The sequence below is a fragment of the Cetorhinus maximus genome, chromosome 4 (genome assembly GCF_964194155.1).
Source record: "Cetorhinus maximus chromosome 4, sCetMax3.hap1.1, whole genome shotgun sequence".
In the NCBI taxonomy this organism is placed as follows: Eukaryota; Metazoa; Chordata; class Chondrichthyes; order Lamniformes; family Cetorhinidae; genus Cetorhinus; species Cetorhinus maximus.
The window spans coordinates 50,454,425-50,472,512 of NC_135882.1; the positions used below are offsets into that span (position 1 = coordinate 50,454,425).

General features: G+C 45.6%; 1 protein-coding gene across 2 annotated transcripts in view; it reads left to right on the forward strand.

Moving 5' to 3' along the window:
• Positions 1-18,088, forward strand: part of dscc1 (DNA replication and sister chromatid cohesion 1) — a 60,029-nt gene that overhangs the window by 23,471 nt on the left and 18,470 nt on the right. For both annotated transcript variants that reach the window (XM_078540149.1, XM_078540151.1), the window contains exon 6: positions 6,610-6,662. In XM_078540149.1, coding sequence (XP_078396275.1) covers positions 6,610-6,662 — 53 coding nt within the window. The remainder of the gene's footprint in view (positions 1-6,609; positions 6,663-18,088) is intronic.

The window sequence follows — 18,088 nt, forward strand, 5'->3', positions numbered from 1 at the left end:
CTGTGTAATTCGCACCCTGCCCGCTTCTCCCTGCCAGCAGAAAAATGGGAAGTGCCAGAAATAGGGGTGGGACTTTAGCATCCTCGTCCTGCCTGCCATTTTTAAAGGCCTCCAGAGTCAGCCCCACTCTGCGAAAATCCGGCTCTATGATTGGCCCTGATTTTAAGAGGTTGTAAGATGGCCAGTTTTTTTTTTAAACAGAGGAGATTTTCAAAGTCTCTACTTATTGTGTCAGTTTCAGGAGTATTTCAAAGACTTGCTGGACTTACCAATGGCTCTTTACTATTGCTTCTGTACTATAGTGAATACTCAGAGAGAGTGTGTATGGAGGATGCTTTGGGGTCATGGGGCATATGAGGAAGCATGGAAAGGGCATGGAAGATATGAAGGTCATGGGAGATTTAGGAGGGCATGGAGGGAATGGAAGATATAAGCAGGCACGGGGATGGGTGAGGGCTTAAAGTACCTAACAGTCATAATGACAACTGAACAAATGTCCCAGTAATGGAAGGCGGGCCTTCTAGCCTGCCCAGCCTTGCCATCGCCCATTTCCATTGCTGCCTCAGTCCTGCCTTTGGAGGCAGTGGGCTCGACTCATCTCACCCCCACCTTCCTGGAACTTTCCTGACTCCTGCATCCCATCTCCTTCACGAAAATCTAGCCCTTAGTCGATGCAAGCTGTACTCATAATTCAACCTTTTCGGCCTAGCATCATTCTGGCGAATTTGTGCTGCACCCCTTCCAAGGCCAAAATATCTTTCCTGAGGTTGGTGTCGGAACTGAATGCAGTTCTCCCAATGGAATCTAACCAGAGCTTTATATAACTGTCACCTCATGTCTATCCCTTTGTATTCCAGTCCCCATGAGATAAAGGCCAACGTTCCAGTATCCTTTCTAATTATTGTTTGCATTTGTCCACTAACTTTTAGTGATTTCTGCATATGATCCCTAAATCTCTGTCCTCCTCCACAGTTCCTAACTTCTTATCGCTTAGAAAATACTCAGATTTGTTTTTCTTAGATCTAAAGTGGATGACCTCCTTCCTGATACAAATCTGTGGCCCACACTGAATTTAGTTATATACAGAGCAAATACATTGAGATTTACAGACTCGTGAGTTGCATAGCTGTTAGAATTGAAACTTTGTTGGATGTGGCAGTGACATATTATCTATCAGGAGTGGTTTGGACATCATTTGGCAACCACAATGCTTTGCATGCAGAATTCCGTCTCTTAGCTATGTGCCAAATGGGGAAGTGTGTTGTTAATCCTCTCTGTACATCTACAAGCAGTAAAGGGCACTTCTGCACTTCCTATCGGCTGGTTCCACACTTAGATTGACAGAAGCCAGCGAGAAGCTTTCCCACCTGCCTGTACAGCTCATGATTATGTTCGGTCCAAAAGCAGTGAGAATGGGAAAAACAATTTCATTAGTTTAAAAAAGGAGTCTTTTATTAAAAACACTTCTTTACAAATGCTTTTTGTATGAATTATCTGGTGATTCGCCTCAACTACTTTTTCTGTTTTCTGTTTTTTTCAAAATATCTTCTTGGCTAGTGTTAACATTGAGATGTGTTATTTATTTATATTAAAGGAAGTCAATTGTAAAGTTTGTCTACTTTTATATAAGCAAGAGGTTTGTTTTTAAGGTGGAAATTATGATGCATCATTTCACACTGTAGAGTACTAAGCTGGACATTGGTGTCATAAACATAGAGACCTTGATGATAAATTGATCATTTTATATTTGTTTTGTTTGCATCCATTATTCTGGCAGTACTTAAAATTCTATTTGACTATTGATGGCAGTTTGGGAAGATGCTAGTAATGTGGGAGTAACTGAACAAATAGATTGCCAATTCAGACTTTTAAGCCCAATAATTAAAGCTCCAGTTTTAAGAATCTCGGGGAAATGTAGCGATGGGCAAGTTGCTGGCAGCAATTTTTTTGGAAAAAAAATGTGCTCAACCGTGCGTGAATCTTCTTTTATATTGGGCAAAGGATATAATTTGCAAAAAATCTGTGCATCTTTACATTGACATGTATAATTACTAACCATTTTTGCCAACAAAGATTTTGCCTAGACTGCCAACACAATGTTGAATTAAACTTGTATATATTCATTTATGAGGTTAAATGTTCTAATTTGCATTCCTCCAATGCCTCTCCACTGTCATCCATTGGGGTCCATCTGCACTCACCTGCTTCCATCCTTACCTGACTAATCATACCCAGAGAATCATCTGCTTCCCGCTTCCATTCCATTACCTCTGGTGTCTCCCAAGGGTTTATACTTGGCTCCCTCCTTTTTCTCATCTAGATGCCGTCCCATAGCAACATCACCCTAAAATACAACATCTGTTTCCATATGTGCGCTGATAACATCCAGCTGTACATCAGCATCTTTCCTGACCCCTTCACTGTCTCTAAATTGTCAACATCCAGTGAGCAGAAATTTCTCCCAACTAAGTATGAGCAAGCCATTGTCTTCAGTCCCTGCCACAAACTCTGTTCCCTTGCCACCAAATCCATCCCCCAGGCAACTGTCTGAGGCTTATTACCAGATTATTTGTAATGTTGATGTCATATTTGACCCTGAGATGATCTTCCGACCATACATCCACGCCATCACTAAGTCTGCGTATATCCACCCCTGTAACATTGTTTGACTCTCCCCCTGCCTCAGCTTATCTGCTGCTGAAACCCTCTCCCATGCCTTTGTTACTTCGAGACTTCACCACTCCTACCCACTCTGGCTAGTCTCCTACGTTCTACCCTTTGTAAGCTTGATGTCAACTAGAACTCTGCTGTCTCTGTCCTAAGTATCACCAAGTCCTGATCGGCTGTAACCCTGTGCTCACTGACCTGGTTTAACAACATCTCGATATTAAAATTCTCATCCTCATTTTTAAACCCCTCCATGGCCTTGTTTCTACCTATCTCTGTCAGCTCTTCAAGCCCACAACTCTCCAAGATATCTGTGGTCATATAATTCTGGTATTTTGAGCATCTGTGATTTTAATTGCTCCACTGTTGGTGGCCATGCCTTCAGGTGCCTAGGCCACAAGCTCTGGAATTTTCTCCCTTTACCTCCCTACCTCGTTTCCCTGCTTCAATAATTATCACTTTTGACCAGATTTTGGTTATCTGCCCTGATATCTCCTTATGTGTCGTATTTTGTTCTATAATGCTTCTGTGAGGCACCTTGGGATGTTTTATTGTGTTAAAGGTACTATATAAATACAAGTTGTCGTTGTTGTGCTGATGATTCATTGGACCAATGGCACAAACCAGGAACATCTAGGATGGGACATTAGTAGGAGCATTACAGATGTCTCCAGTGGCCTTGTCTCAGGAGGAGGAAAATGAAATGGGCTTCCTGTTCCTGATTTATGTAATGTTCCTTGTATGTTTTCAGATGGAAAGTGCATGTGTGTAGACATCAGTGAGGACAGGATTGGGCACCTCAGGGTTACTGGTGTCTGGAACTGCAATCCAGTATTAGTCATTGGTTTCAAAAGAAGGGGAGGAAAAGGATTTTGATGTAATGGAAGCCCAAAATTATAGAAGATGAAAAATTGTCATGAACCATACAGTATTGTTTATAGCCAAATATCACCCTATAGAGTAGAAATGGAAGAAAGATAATGAGTCAGATATAACTGCTTTTATTTTGTCAAACTAAAGCCTTTTAAAAAGAAACAGTGCTGTTGCAGTGGATACTTTTACAGCAGTAAGAGATGTTTTTCAGGTGGCTTTATAAATTCTATTTCTTTTGTGATAAAAATATATCTATCATGCTGGACTAAGTGAATATTCTGAAGGTTTAGCTTATATCTAGGTGCAAAGCAGTCAAGTTGATTAAATGGTATTTTACAAACTATCAGATCTTACATTACTTTGTTCATGGTGCGTCAGATATGCTGTGACCATGACAGTGTAAATGGCCCTTCAGGGAGGGACTCTGTACTGATGGGAAGGATAAGTTAGTAAAGCTAAAAAAACTTAATAAAAGAGTAAAATAAAAAAGAGGCTCTTAGTTTGGTAAGGCATTTGCAGCATTAATGTTACATATTTATATATTATCAACTTAAGTACAGTGTTTCCAACTCGCCCTTCCTCCCTTCACCTGGTCGATTTCACAGTGCCAACCAAAGCTGATGTGAATGTTAAGTTTTTTTAAAAATGGTGTTGGGTTGGGGGGTGGGTGGGGGGTGGGGGGGGGGGGGGGGTGCGGCATGGTGGAAGAGCTCTTGATTTTGTACAGCCCTCATACTATTTGTATAGTTTAATAATTTTAACATCTTGTTAGAAAAATATTGCTGAACCACCATGAGGAGCTGTTTCTGGGAGTTGCTGAAAAATGTGACCTATTGTGCTTAATGCAAGTTATAGACAGCGCTCAATAAAACTACCTCAACTGTTTCAATGGGGACAGTAGCATAGCGGTAATGTTACTGGATTAATAATCCAGAGGCCTGGACTCATTCTTCAGAGGCAAGAGTTCAATCTCACCACGGCAGCTGAGAGAATTTACATTCAGTTAATCAATAAATCTGAAATAAAATACTAGTCTCATTAATAATGATCGTGAAACTAGTGGATTGTCGTAAAAACCCATCTAGTTCATTCATGCTTGAGGGAAGGAAGTCTGCTGCTCTTACCTGGTCTGGCCTACATATGACTCTAAACCCACAACAAGGTGATTGACACTTAATTATCTGAAATGGCCGAGCAAGCCACTCAGTTGCATTATGGATGGGCAATGTATGCTGGCCTTGCCAGTGATGCTCGCATCACAAGAAAGAAATTTTAAAAAATAAAAATGATTAAAATGTCTGTTTATCTGCTTTCTCTCCTCCCAGAAGCTTGCCCTATATTTCATCTTGAGGCAGGCCTCTCTGGGTTGACTCTGTTTATGTGAATCTTTCACCCTCTCCCTTTTCACCACCGGTGAGAGAATGACAGGTTCCTGCACAGACCCTCCTTTGACAGCATGACTGATAACTAGAGGTCTCTGTTGGAGCTGCAGGCACAAAGCAACGCTCTAATAATATTTCTTAATTTCAGTAACAATGAAGATTCCATCACCTCCAGTTTTAAAAAAAAAACAGATCTATATATAAATAAGTGTAGGAGTAAATGGATAGGAACAGGAGTATATAGCATTTTTTTAATCCACTGAATTTGAATAATCTGTCCTAATACCCGAAGTGGAGTTCAACGACACAATCTGTATGTTAGTAATCTGCAAATTATGTACGGGCTATTCCTTGCTTGTCAATGCCAATTTTTAAAAAGACACTTTTAAAACGTTATCATCCACTGAGTTTTCTGATGACTTACAAGCCACTAGACTGCATTTCAGGATCTAATGTGTGTGCCCATGATATGCTATTATCTCAACAGCAAGATGTCAGATTTGCTTCCATGCGGCAGTATGCTGATGAATGCAAATTTGCCACATTAGGGGAAAATATTCCATGTTATGTGACGAAATGCTGAATGTACAGAATACTGTAAGTAAATGGTGTGTATTAAACACTGTAATTTACCTGATTGCAGATAGATTTGTCGACAAATACCACCACCTTCAACACCTCTTTGACCCTTTTGTCTGTGACATCTTTTGATTATCTGCTCATCTCCACAATCACCACACCCTCAATATGTCTCCCCCACCCCCCCCCCACCCACCTTAAACCAATTTATATTTCTCCCTTCTTCTAACAATGCTCCAGTTCTGCCGAAGGGCCATGAAGGCTCGAAACGTTAACTGATTTCTTCTCCGCCGATGCTGCCAGACCTGCTGAGTTTTTCCAGGTAATTCTGTTTTTGTTTTAGATTTGTCTGTTAGGTTAGACCTGGTAGTGGACCTGATGGGCAGATAATCAGGTATGCCAGTCAGTTGCAGCGTTCTCTGACCTCGTATTTGGCGGGTAAAGGAACTGTAGTGTGTAGCGGTTTTGAAGTTAACTTGTGGGAGTGGCCAGTAACACTGAATCCCATTTCTTAACACTGAATTCAATTTCTAAGTCTTGATCATGTATGTAAATTGTAAAGAAGAGTGGACTCACCTTTTCTTTCTCTAGCCTCAGAATCATCCTCTTTCCTGATCCTTAGCTTTTAGCCCTCCAACTATCTATGTAGCCACATTTCCATTAGTTCCATGTGTGTATATATATGCTTGGGACCCTTAGGACCCTCAGATACAAATCATATTATAATAATTTATCTACCTTTAAGTTTGAGTAGCTATTTTACTACCATTTTCTGTAAATAATAACCTCCATTCACACCATAAAAATAGTTTTTGTTGCATAATCCCACCTGACCAATCCAATTTTCCATTTTGGAGCTTTCCTGTATTTATGCTGGTTTTCTTTTTTAACGATTCAGCTCGCAACTGCTAAATGCTGCTTTGTTTCAGATTTGATCTGGTCTCCTATTTGACATTGGAAATCCAGGTTTCAATCTACTCCCTTTCTTCCTTAACTTGATTTATACTATTTCTATTTCCATGTAAATATTTTCCAGTTGCTGATGTACAGTTCTATAGCCAATTTGTTTAGTATATTAAACTATGTGCTTATGCTTTTTCCCCTTCAGGCAGATGATAGAACATTGTCTTAATTGTTATGGCAAAAGATATACAGATGAAGGTAAGTCAGATACAGGACTTGCTTGACAATATTTCAACTATTAAAATTGAACTTTACGGTTATGTATAGGTTAGTCTGATTTTATTATTTCAACCTTTTCTCTTAAATAAGACATTGGTCAGGATTTTCCGGCCCTTTTGTATTGGGATCCATCGCGGGAGATTGGACAGCCCAGCCAAAAGTCCATTGACTTTTTAGTGGCATCGGACGATCCCAGCGGCGGACGAGGCCAGAAAATCCCACCCATTTACTTTTTCTAAAAAAATAGACAGGCACTCTGAGCCAAGATGGTGTATGTAAACAGCCTATTAGACAGTAGAGGATGTGATGCTTGACTCTGCCTTGACCCACCATCCACATATGTCTATTATCAGTTTTGAATGGCCAGTCAATGAGAAATGGTGGGTCCCTTCCAGTTTCCTAGAACTGCTGAGGGGAAATTTTAGTGCTCTCAGTGCTTTCCTGGTTGAAATTTGATAACTCATGAAGACCGAAAAATCAAACATAGTACTTCCCTGATTTGCGTGCCTCATTTGCCTGCTGATCTGTTTGGACTGAAATTTATATTTATATCGTACTTAGAGAGTAGGTGCAGGGCTCCATCAATACTGCTGTGCAACTGGCCACGAGGAAGTCTTGGTCTCCTCATGTTTCCTTTCATGAGTCTCCTTCTTTGTAACAAAAGATGACCACCAATATTCACAACTGGTTGTGGCAGAATTGGGGAGCATTGACCTGATCCATTGGCTGTGGGATCACTTATCTCTGTTCATAGCATGTTGCTTTCACTGTTTAACACATATGTAGTTCAGTTTTGTAGCTTTACCAGGTTGGCACCTCATGTACAGGTACACCTGCTGCTCTTACTAGCATGCTGTTCTACGTTCTTCATTGAGTGATAATTGGTCATTTGGTTTGATGTTGATGGAGCAGTGAGGAATATGCTGGGTGTTACGGTCAGGAGAGAGACAGGCAAACTGTACTTATTTCCTCTCAACAACTGTCTGTAAGCCGAAGGTGTTTTGAATTATTTTTAAAGTATGCTGTGGTGTGTTTTCCCAAACTCCTTGCTTTATGTGATCAAATTTACTAATAACTCACAGCAAACTTTTGTTATAATTAACTTGGAAGGTTAGTTTATCATGCATTCAAAACCCAGGAGGAGTGTTCGTAACTTCTAACTCTAGTACACGTACACAGTAAAGGGGTGCGTAGCGGTTTTAAAAAAAGAGTTTTGCAACTATGGATAGTAACAGTACCAGAACCACAGAAATTAATATTAGTTCACGTGATTTCCAGAGTCCGAGAATTCAAAGCCCAGAGGGTGTTTCCTACGTGGTGGAGTTCAATCCTGATGAGTTTCTGGTTGCAGATGACAACTAAAGTCTTTGAAGTGAATAACATTGCAGCACAATGGGCATTCTGTCCCTCAATGGTCCCCCTTTTGAAATGGACCTGTGCAGTGCCAGGTGTGAGATGAGTCTGTTATTAGCACTGTAGAATTAATGAGTTTCGATCTCTCTTTTGTGGTAGTTCAGGTTGGGGAGCCAGTTCACCTGCAACTCTGCTTCGTCTATTACAAGGGGTCTGTACAATGAGCTGTGCGATTCTACAGGCTGAGAGAGGAACTCTTTTGTTCTTGTAATGCCTGGCGGTAGCTCCCAGAACAAAGGGCCAGTTCTGTGGTCATGTGACATGTAGCAGCCATCTTTTTTTGATTCAGCAGAAAGTCAATTTTTCCACGACACGGCAGCCGGTTCAAATAGAGAACACGCAGCCTTGCAAAGGCTGTTCATCATGGCCAGTAGAAGAACTCCCCAGAGCGCTGCTGGAGAGCAGGCTAGGCAGGAGGGTAGGGGAGCGGGGCAGTGTGCCCCTCGGTTTTCTGATGAGTGCCTAGCTATCCTTCTGGAGGAGGTGGCAGCGCGGCGGGAGGTCCTCATTCTGAGGGACGGCAGGAGGAGGCCCCCCCCACCTGGCCAAACATGCCTGGGAGGAGGCGGCAGACAAAGTCAGCTCCCGTGACGTGGTGCGACGCATGTCGGCCCAGTGCCACAAGTGATTCAACAACCTCTTATGCTTGGGAAGAGTGAATACCATGTTGGCAGAGGTCACTTAACACAGCAGGTAGGCTTTCCCCCCAGCACCCATCTCCCAAACTCTGAGTGCAGTTAGGGCATTGAATCCTTCACGGCATGTTTCCCTCGCTGGGTGGGCCAGCAGATATTGCCCGTGCCTAGTTCACCCTGAGCGGGCAGTGCTGAGATAGGTTCTGCACCCGCAGCACGCGTTAGGCTGACACCCAGAGTACTGTTTTGGAGGCAGCCTCAAGGATCTGCACGTAGGCATAGGCGCAGTGCTGGAACTATGAAACATGTCAAAGTCAGGGTGCTAACATGCTGGGAGGGGAGCTTCCAGGTGGTGGGGCACCAATCCATCTGCTGCCCTTGGCGTTCCATGTGCTTGTGCCTTCTTGCTTTGCAAGATTAGACCATTTGGTGCCCAATGTGATGGAGGCAGCATGTGGGTAAGTGGGGAGGTCAGCCCTGGCTTCTTGGTGTGAGTGTGCGGCAGCTGCGGGGTGACGATTCACTGGAGCCCTGCAATGTCTCACTCTGGTTGGGGTGGCAGGGATGCGATGGGAATGCACAGGGTGGACTAATCAATGCTCCTCTCTCCTTTTCAGGAGGAGACCGCACACAATGCCGCCGAGCGGATGCGGACTGGCGGAGGCCAGGCCCAGCTGGCCATCATCACCAGATACGAGCAGGAAGCGATGGACCTGGAAAAGCGCCATGTGCCCAGGTCCACCAGTGGCGGTGAGGCTGGGGTGCCACGGGGAAGTAAGATTGCTGAGCACTGAGGTCACCATGTGTGTCCCAGCAGCCATGCCACTGCTGAATGTTCAGTGATTGAAGCTTGCAACATGGGCTGACCATTGATTATGGAAGGATGAGCACACACTGATCCGGGGGCCAGGCATGCACATTGACATTGTCTCCGCTTTAACTAATCAAATATCCTTGTTCTTCCTTTCGGCATCAGCGGAGCAGAGCCGGGAGGAGGATGCAGAGGGGCCACCTCTGACACCTGAGGGCCCTGAACAATTGGACTCATCAGCATCACACCTTCTCTGCCAGGCAGGCACTAGCGTAGATACAAGCACCTCGGTGGGAATTAGATCGTCAGCTAGTGTCCTGGGGCACAGCGTTGAGGGCATTTCACACTTGCTTGAGGTGCAGGTGGAGACAGAGAGTGCCTATGTCGCCGGTAGTTGGAGGACTGCAGGGGCCAGGCACATGCTTGGTCGATGGCTGATGATGTGCCTCTGGAGTCATCCGTGAGGCAGCAGACACCGGAAGTCCAGCAGGTTATTCGGGAGGATCTGGCGGAGATACATGAGGCTATGCGTGGCATGGTGCCCGTGCTGGAGAAGTCCATGCGGAGTAGCACCGATGCAATGAGTCTCATATCCGAGCGTCATGCTTCCTCCATGGAGAGAGTGGTGACTTTCGTGGAGGGGCTCCTCCAGGAGAACAATCGGGGCCTTCTGGCGTTGCGTTTGGACCTGCAAGCCCTCACAGTGGCATTGACCTCTGCTGGTCAGTGCCAGTGTGGGAGATGGTTTGCGCACCAAGTATCCCCGTTCGGTGCCCATCCATCAGTGGTGAGCAGGGAGGTCCGAAGTGACCTCACGGTCGCTCGGGAGCTGCCTGTCGTCTCTGCGGCCTCCTCTCGAGGCGCTCTGGATAAGGGCAGCAGCTCCTCCACCCCTTTGCCAGTGACGGTGGGATCCGATGAGGCTGCGGCAACTGGGGAGATGCCAGCTGTGGAACTGGCCACTTCCTCCCAGGCGGGGCCATCAAATGCTCCATGGGCCAGAGGACACCAAGGTCATAGAGACCTACAGGACAGTGAGCAGGCTATCTCAGATGCCAGTGCCAGTGAGCGGGGAGCATCTAGATGTAGCACCCGGAAACGTAAACTTAAGGCACCTTAGACACACCACGGATTCCTCACTGGTGGTTTTATGTTGCCCTGCTATTGGTTGATGACCACTTAGTGTGATGCATAACACTTTTGCATTAATTTTATTTTCTGTTTCATTTTGTTAAATGATTAAATTTTAATATGTGAGCATGGCTCAAGGTGATTCCTTACTTCTGCAGGTGGACGGGAATCTATGATGTTATGGGTTACTTGTTTGACATTGAGCTTTATTGATGAGGCACATAGTTAATGTTCCTACCCAGGCAGATTTTGCTCTCAGGTATCGAGTATGGAGCCTGCAGCCCTGGCTTGTGTTAAAGGTCCATCTGTGGTGGGCTAGCTGAAGGTTCGTTGGGATTAAAGCCTCCCGGGTGTCCCTGCCTCCCTGGAGGATGCCCGGGTCAGCGTCTACCCCCTCAGCGTTCTCCTGTGTGTGCTCATCCTCGGGCTCACTACTGGACTCATTGTGTGCAGCCAGAGCAACTGCATCTACATCATCTTCCTCGCCCCTTTCCAGCACCAGATTGTGGAGAGCGCAGCATGAAACCACTATCAGGAGGATATTGGACAGCGCCCCTTGAACGGTCTAGGCATCGGAAGTGCAACTTGAGAAGACCAATGGTTCTCTCTACCACAGCCCTTGTGGAGGCATGGCTCCTATTGTACCGCTGCTCAGCTTGGATGGCAGAGAGGCGTCATGAGCCACCTTTTGAGGAGATAGCCCTTGTCATCCAGCAGCCATTCATTGGGCCGGGCTGGAGCACTGAAGAGCCTCGGCACCTGGGAGTGTCTGAGGATGTAAGCGTCATGGAAGCTGCCTGGGTACCTTGCACAGACTTGTAGAATCAGCATCCTGTGATCGCACTCTATCTGCTTGTTCATGGAGTGGAAACCCTTCCTGTTGATGAAGGCACCGGGCTCACCCGCTGGTGTCATGATGGCCACATGTGTACAGTCTATAGCACCCTGGACGCGGGGGAAGCCAGCAATTGCTGCGAAGCCTCTGGCTGGCTCTGTCTGGTTGGCCTTGTCCCAGAGGCAGTGGATGAAAGCTAATGCACACCTGAACACGTCTGTCACCTGCTTGACACAAGTGTGGACAGCTGATTGGGAGACACCGCAAAGATCAACAACCGAGCCCTGGAAAGAGACAGAGGCATAGAGGTTGAGGGGAGCCGTGACCTTCAGTGTCACCAGCATGGGGTGCCCACCCATACAGTTGGCGCACACCTCTGGGCCTATCATCGACAAATCCTTCAGAGCCTCCTTCGGCACTGTACCTCAGACATATTGAGGTAGCTGCTTTACCGCCTGTAAACCCTGGCAGCAGGATCATGGCGTCTTCTGTGTCCCCTTCTGCCTTGGACTTCCTGTTGGCCTTGTGCCTGTTCCCCTCCCCTCAAAGTTGGCTCCCCTAGTGGCTGAATGTGGACTCCTGGCCTCCTCCCCCTTCTGGCCCTCCCTTACTCCTCAGTGGAGAGCACAACTCCCATTCCTAGGCTACAGGAAGGCTTCCTGAAACCAGCAAGGGGCAGTGAGGTTACAGATTGTTGCTTTTAAAATTCTGCTACAGCCAAAGGTCCATGGGGTCTCATGGATGCTCAGTTTTGAGCGGGTAGATCTGTTCTTAATCTAGCCCATTTAGCATGATGGTAGTGTCACACAACATGGTGGAAGGTACTGTGAGTGTGAAGACCGAATTTGGCCTCCATAATGACTCTGCAGTGTTGACTCGTACTAAATCTGTGACAGGAAGATTTATGAGTACGAGATCAGATAGTTTTCTCCATATTTGCGTTCTTACTGCCTTCCCCAAGCCCAGTCTGGCAACTATGTACTTCAGAGCTTGGTTAATAGTGGTGCCAACAAGCAATTTGTGGTGATGGTCCTTGAATTAAGTTGTTTAGAGTTGTCACGAAAGTATAATAATTCTCTCAATATTATTGTGATTTATTGTGAAAGTAAGTTAATAGCGGGGTTTGGATAGTTTGTGTGTGTGGGATTTAATTGAATTGGAGACAGCTGGTCTGGTGGCTTTGACTCACCAAAAGAAGTTAGGTTTGAAATGCTAAATACATAAACATGACAGAAGTCTTAGAATGTGAGGTGAGGAAAATTTGCATTTTTAGATAAATCAGGGTAGTTTGAATTTCAGAGATGGTAGGATGTTTATACCTAGCCAGAGAAGCTAGGCTAAGCGGTGTGTTTATTTTTCCCAAAGGTTACTGACAATGTCAGCACCACGAATAGATTTATGTTATGAGAAAGGTAAAGTTGCAAAGACATATGGGAACAATGGAATTTACAATTAAAAGGGAGAAACATGTATAAAGGAGAATGAGGCTGTGTTAGGGAAGGCATTGTGAGATCTACCAGAAGTGTGAAAAGCCTCCAGTATTTGTGCATTAAGTCCACTGTCTACAGAAATTGAAGCTTGGAAAAGCCATTTTAGATTCTACTGTCCAGGGTATTGTGGTAACTTGCTGGCAAATGTTTTAAAATCCTTTTTTTTTACTGTTGCCTTAATGGGGGTGTTACTGTAAGCCAGTTTAATTAGGGGTTTTAGTAGTTACTATAGTAGTAATTTGTAGACCTATGCATGTGCTTGAAATCTTTTCTTTTGTTAGTAAATGTTTAATTTAGTTTTCTAAAAAATCTCAAGTCTTGGTTGGCTTATTACTCATGAATTCAGGGCATGCATCTCAAAATAAAATACAGATCGCAAAACTGTTGTGACCATGTGACAAGTTTCCCTCCTGGATTTGATCTGCCTGGCACATATCATCTGCCGTGTCAAAACAGAGTACACTCTGTGCCCTTGTTTCCTTTAGTGCTTCCTCTAAGTGTTGTTTGGCATGGAGGAGCACTGATTCATCAGCTGAGGGATGGTGATAGGTGGTAATCAGCAGGAGGTTTCCTTGCCCAAGTTTAACCTGGAACCATGAGAATTCATGGGATTCGAATTACAAGCTGAGGACTTCCAGGGCCACTCCTTCCTGACTGTATATCACTGTGCCGCCACCTCTGGTGGATCAGACCTGCTGGTGGGACAGGAATTCTCAAGCATGGTAATGGAGGAATCTGAGACATGGGCTGATATTTGCTTCTGTAAGTATGACTATGGCCAGATGTTGTTTGATTAGTCTGTGAGACAACTATCCCAACTTAGACACTAGTCCCTAGATGTCAGTGAGAATGACTTTGCAAGGTCAACTGGAAAGGGTGTGCCTTTGTTGTGTTTTTATTTGATGCCTAAGTTGCAGCTGAGTAGGGTGTCCAATTTTCATTAGTACTTTTCCTTTTAGCACTCTGATAAAACTGAGTGGTTTGTCAAGCCAGTTCGGAGGGAGTTTAAGAGTCAACCACATTAGTGTGGGACTAGAGTCACTTAAAGACCAAACTGGGTAAGGATGGCAAGTTTCCTTCCCCCAATAGACGTTAGTGAACCAGTTAGGTTTTTACAACAAACCAACAGTTTATGGAGGCATAAGAAAAAACTGAAGCTGAGCCAAGGAAAGTAAGAATAGGAAGGGTGACAAAAAGCCTGAGTGGTGTTGTCGCTGGACTAGTAATCCAGAGACCCAGGGTAATTGTTCTGGGGACCCAGGTTTGAATCCTGCCTCAGCAGATGGTGGAATGTGAATTCAATAAAAATCTGAGGCAATAAAAATCAGGGTTCAACCCGCTCAAGCGTGAAATGACGTGTGTTAACGTCAGCCAAGCGTGCCAATAGTTCGCTGGAGTCAATTAAAAGGCCTGTTAAGGCCACTAAATAATCAGCTAGCTTAAATTTTTCATCAGGCGGGTTGAGGTTTCCAAAATCAAATAAAAGTAAAATAAAGGTTTTAAAATTGAATTAATAACATGTCCCTGCTCATGTGACAGTTTTACAGGGTACCATGGTACCTCCCCACCCCAAAGACACCAGAGTCACATGAGGGGACATGTTTTATTAGATTTTTATTTTCTTAACAACGCTTCATCTCCGTGAGGCACAGAGATTATGAAGCGCTCACTCGTGTGCATGCGCGAAGTTCATGCTCGGCCCGCTCGCCCTCCTCCCTTGCACAGGCAACGCTCAGCACTGCCGCTCGCATTAAATCACATTTTGGTCCCGATCACGGTCAGCTTCCCAACTACCCACCCCCGCTGAACCTGCCTTCCAAGGGCAAAACTCTGCCCTGGAATTAAAACCATTGTCAATTGTTGTAAAAACCCATCTGGTTCACTAATGTCCTTTAGTGAGGGAAATCTGTCGTCCTTGCCTGGGCCGGCCGACATGTGACTCCAGACCCACTTTTAAATGTCCTCTGAAATGGCAGAGCAAGCCACTCAATGTATCAAACTGCTACAAAGTCACAAAAAAGAAATGAAACCGGATGGACCACCTGGCATCGACCTAGGCACCGGAAACGACAATGGCAAACTCAGCCCTGTTGACCCTGCAAACTCCTCCTTACTTACATCTGGGGCCAGTGCCAAAATTGGGAGAGCTATCTCTCAGACTAGTCAAGCAACAGCCTGACATAGGCATCCTCACAGAATAATACCTTACAGATAATGTACCAGACTTCACCATCACCATCCCTGGGTATGTCCTGTCCCACTAGCAGGACAGATCCAGCAGTGGTGGCGGCACAGTGGTATACAGTCGGGAGGGAGTTACCCTGGGAGTCCTTAGCATCGACTCCGGACCCCATGAAGTCTCATGGCATCAGGTCAAACATGGGCAAGGAAACCTCCTGCTGATTACCATGTACTGCCCTCCCTCAACTGATGAGTCAGTGCTCCTCCATGTTGAACACCACTTGAAGGAAGCACTGAGGGTGGCAAGGGCACAGAATGTACTTTGGGTGGGGGACTTCAATGTCCATCACCAAGACTGGCTTGGTAGCACCACTACTGACTGAGCTGGTTGAATCCTAAATGACATAGCTGCCAGACAGGGCCTGCGGCAGGTGGTGAGGGAACCAACAAGAGGGAAAATCATACTTGACCTCATCCTCACCAACCTGCCTGCCGCAGATGCATCTGTCCATGGCAGTATCGGTAGGAGTGACCACCGCACAGTCATTGTGGAGACGAAGTCCTGCCTTCACGTTGAGGATACCCTCCATCTTGTTGCGTGGCACTACCACCGTGCTAAGTGGAATAGATTTCGAACAGATCTAGCAACTCAAGATTGGGCATCCATGAGGCGCTGTGGGCCATCAGAAGCAGCAAAATTGTACTCAAACACACTTTGTAACCTCAGGCCTGGCATATCCCCCACTCTTCCTTTACCACCAAGCCAGGGGATCAACCCTAGTTCAATGAAGAGTGCAGGAGGGCATGCCAGGAGCAGCACCAGGCATACCTAAAAATGAGGTGTAAACCTGGTGAAGCTATAACATAGGACTACTTGCGTGCCAAACAGCATAAGCAGCAAGTGATAGAGCTAAGCGATCACACTATCAACAGATCAGATCTAAACTCTGCAGTCCTGCCACACCCAGTTGTGAATGGTGGTGGATAATTGAACAATTCACTGGAGGAGGAGGCCCCACAAATATCCCCATCCTCAATGATGGGGGAGCCCAGCACATCAGCGCAAAAGATTTTGCAACAATCTTCAGGCTGAAGTGCTGAGTGAATGATCCATCTCGGCCTCCTCTGGAGGTCCCCAGCATCACAGATGCCAGTCTTCAGCCAATTCAATTCATTCCATGTGATATCAAGAAACGGCTGAAGGCACTGGATACTGTGAAGACTGTGGGCCCCCTGACAATATTCCGGCAATAGGACTGAAGGCTTGTGCTCCGTCCCTAGCCAAGCTGTTCCAGTACAGCTACAACACTGGCATCTACTGGGCTATGTGGAAAATTGCCCAGGTATGTCCTGTGCACAAAAAGCAGGACAAATCCAACCCAGCCAATTACCGCCCCATCAGTCTACTCTCCATCATCAGTGAAGTAATGGAAGGGATCATCAGTAGTGCTATCAAGCAGCACTTGCTTAGCAATAACCTGCTCACTGACGCCCATTTTGGGTTCCGCCAGGGTCACTCAACTCCTGACCTCATTTATAGCCTTGGTTCAAACGTGGACAAAAGAGCTGAACTCCTGAGGTGAGGTGAGAGTGACTGCCCTTGACATCAAAGCCGCAATTGACTGAGTGTGCCATAAGGGAGCCCGAGCAAAACTGGAGCCAATAGGAATCTGGGGAAAAACTCTGCGCTGGTTGGAGTCATAAGTAGCAAAAAGGAAGATGCTTGTGGTTGTTAGAGGTCAGTCATCTCAGCTCCAGGATATCATTGCAGGAGTTCCTCAGGGTAGTGTTCTCGGCACAATCATCTTCAGCTGCTTCATCAATGACCTTCCTTCCATCATAAGGTCAGAAATAAGGATGTTCGTTGACGATTGCATAATGTTCAGCACCATTTGCGACTCCTCAGACACTGAAGCAGTCCATGTCCAAATGCAGCAAGACCTGGACAATATCCAGGCTTGGGCTGAAAATGGAAGTAACATTCACGCCACACAAGTGTCAGGCAATGACCGTCTCCAGCATGAGAGAAGCCAACCATCGCCCCCAACTTGATTTTCAATGGCATTACCATCACTGAGTTCCCCACTATCAGCATCCTGAGAGTTACCATTGACCAGAAACTGAACTGGACTAGCCATTTAAATACTGTGTCTACAAGAGCAGGTCAGAGGCTAGGAATCGTGCGACGAATTACTCATTTCCTGACTCCCCAAAGCCTGTCCACCATCTACAAGGCACGAGTCAGGAGTGTAATGGAATATTCCCCACTTGCCTGGATGAGTGCAGTTCCCACAACACCCAAGAAGGCTTGACGCCATCCAGGACAAAGGAGCCAGCATGCTTGGCACCACATTCACATTCATTCCCTCCACTACCGACACACAGTAGGAGCAGTGTGTACTATCTACAAGATGCACTGCAGGAATTCACCAAGGCCCCTTCGACGGCACCTTCTAAAGCTAAGACCACTGCCATCCAGAAGGACAAGGGCAGCAGATACATGGGAACACCATCACCTGGAAGTTCCCCTCCAAGCTACTCACTGTCCTGACTTGGAAATATATCACTGTTCCTTCACTGTCACTGGGTCAAGATCCTGGAACTCCCTTTCTAACACCACTGGGTGTACCTACACCACATGGATTGCAGCAGTTCAAGAAGGCAGCTTACTACCACCTTCTCAAGGGCAACTAGGGATGGGCACTAAATGCTGGCCCAGCCAGCGAAGCCCACATCCTGTGAATGAATTAAAAAAAAATGTATTGCCTTTCTTACCTCTAGACTTGACTATCCCAACACATTCCTGGCTGGTCTTCCACATTCTACTCTCTGTAAGCTTGAAGTCATTTATAGATCTGCTGCTTCTGTCTTAATTCATTCCCAGTCCTGTTCACCTATCACCTCTATGC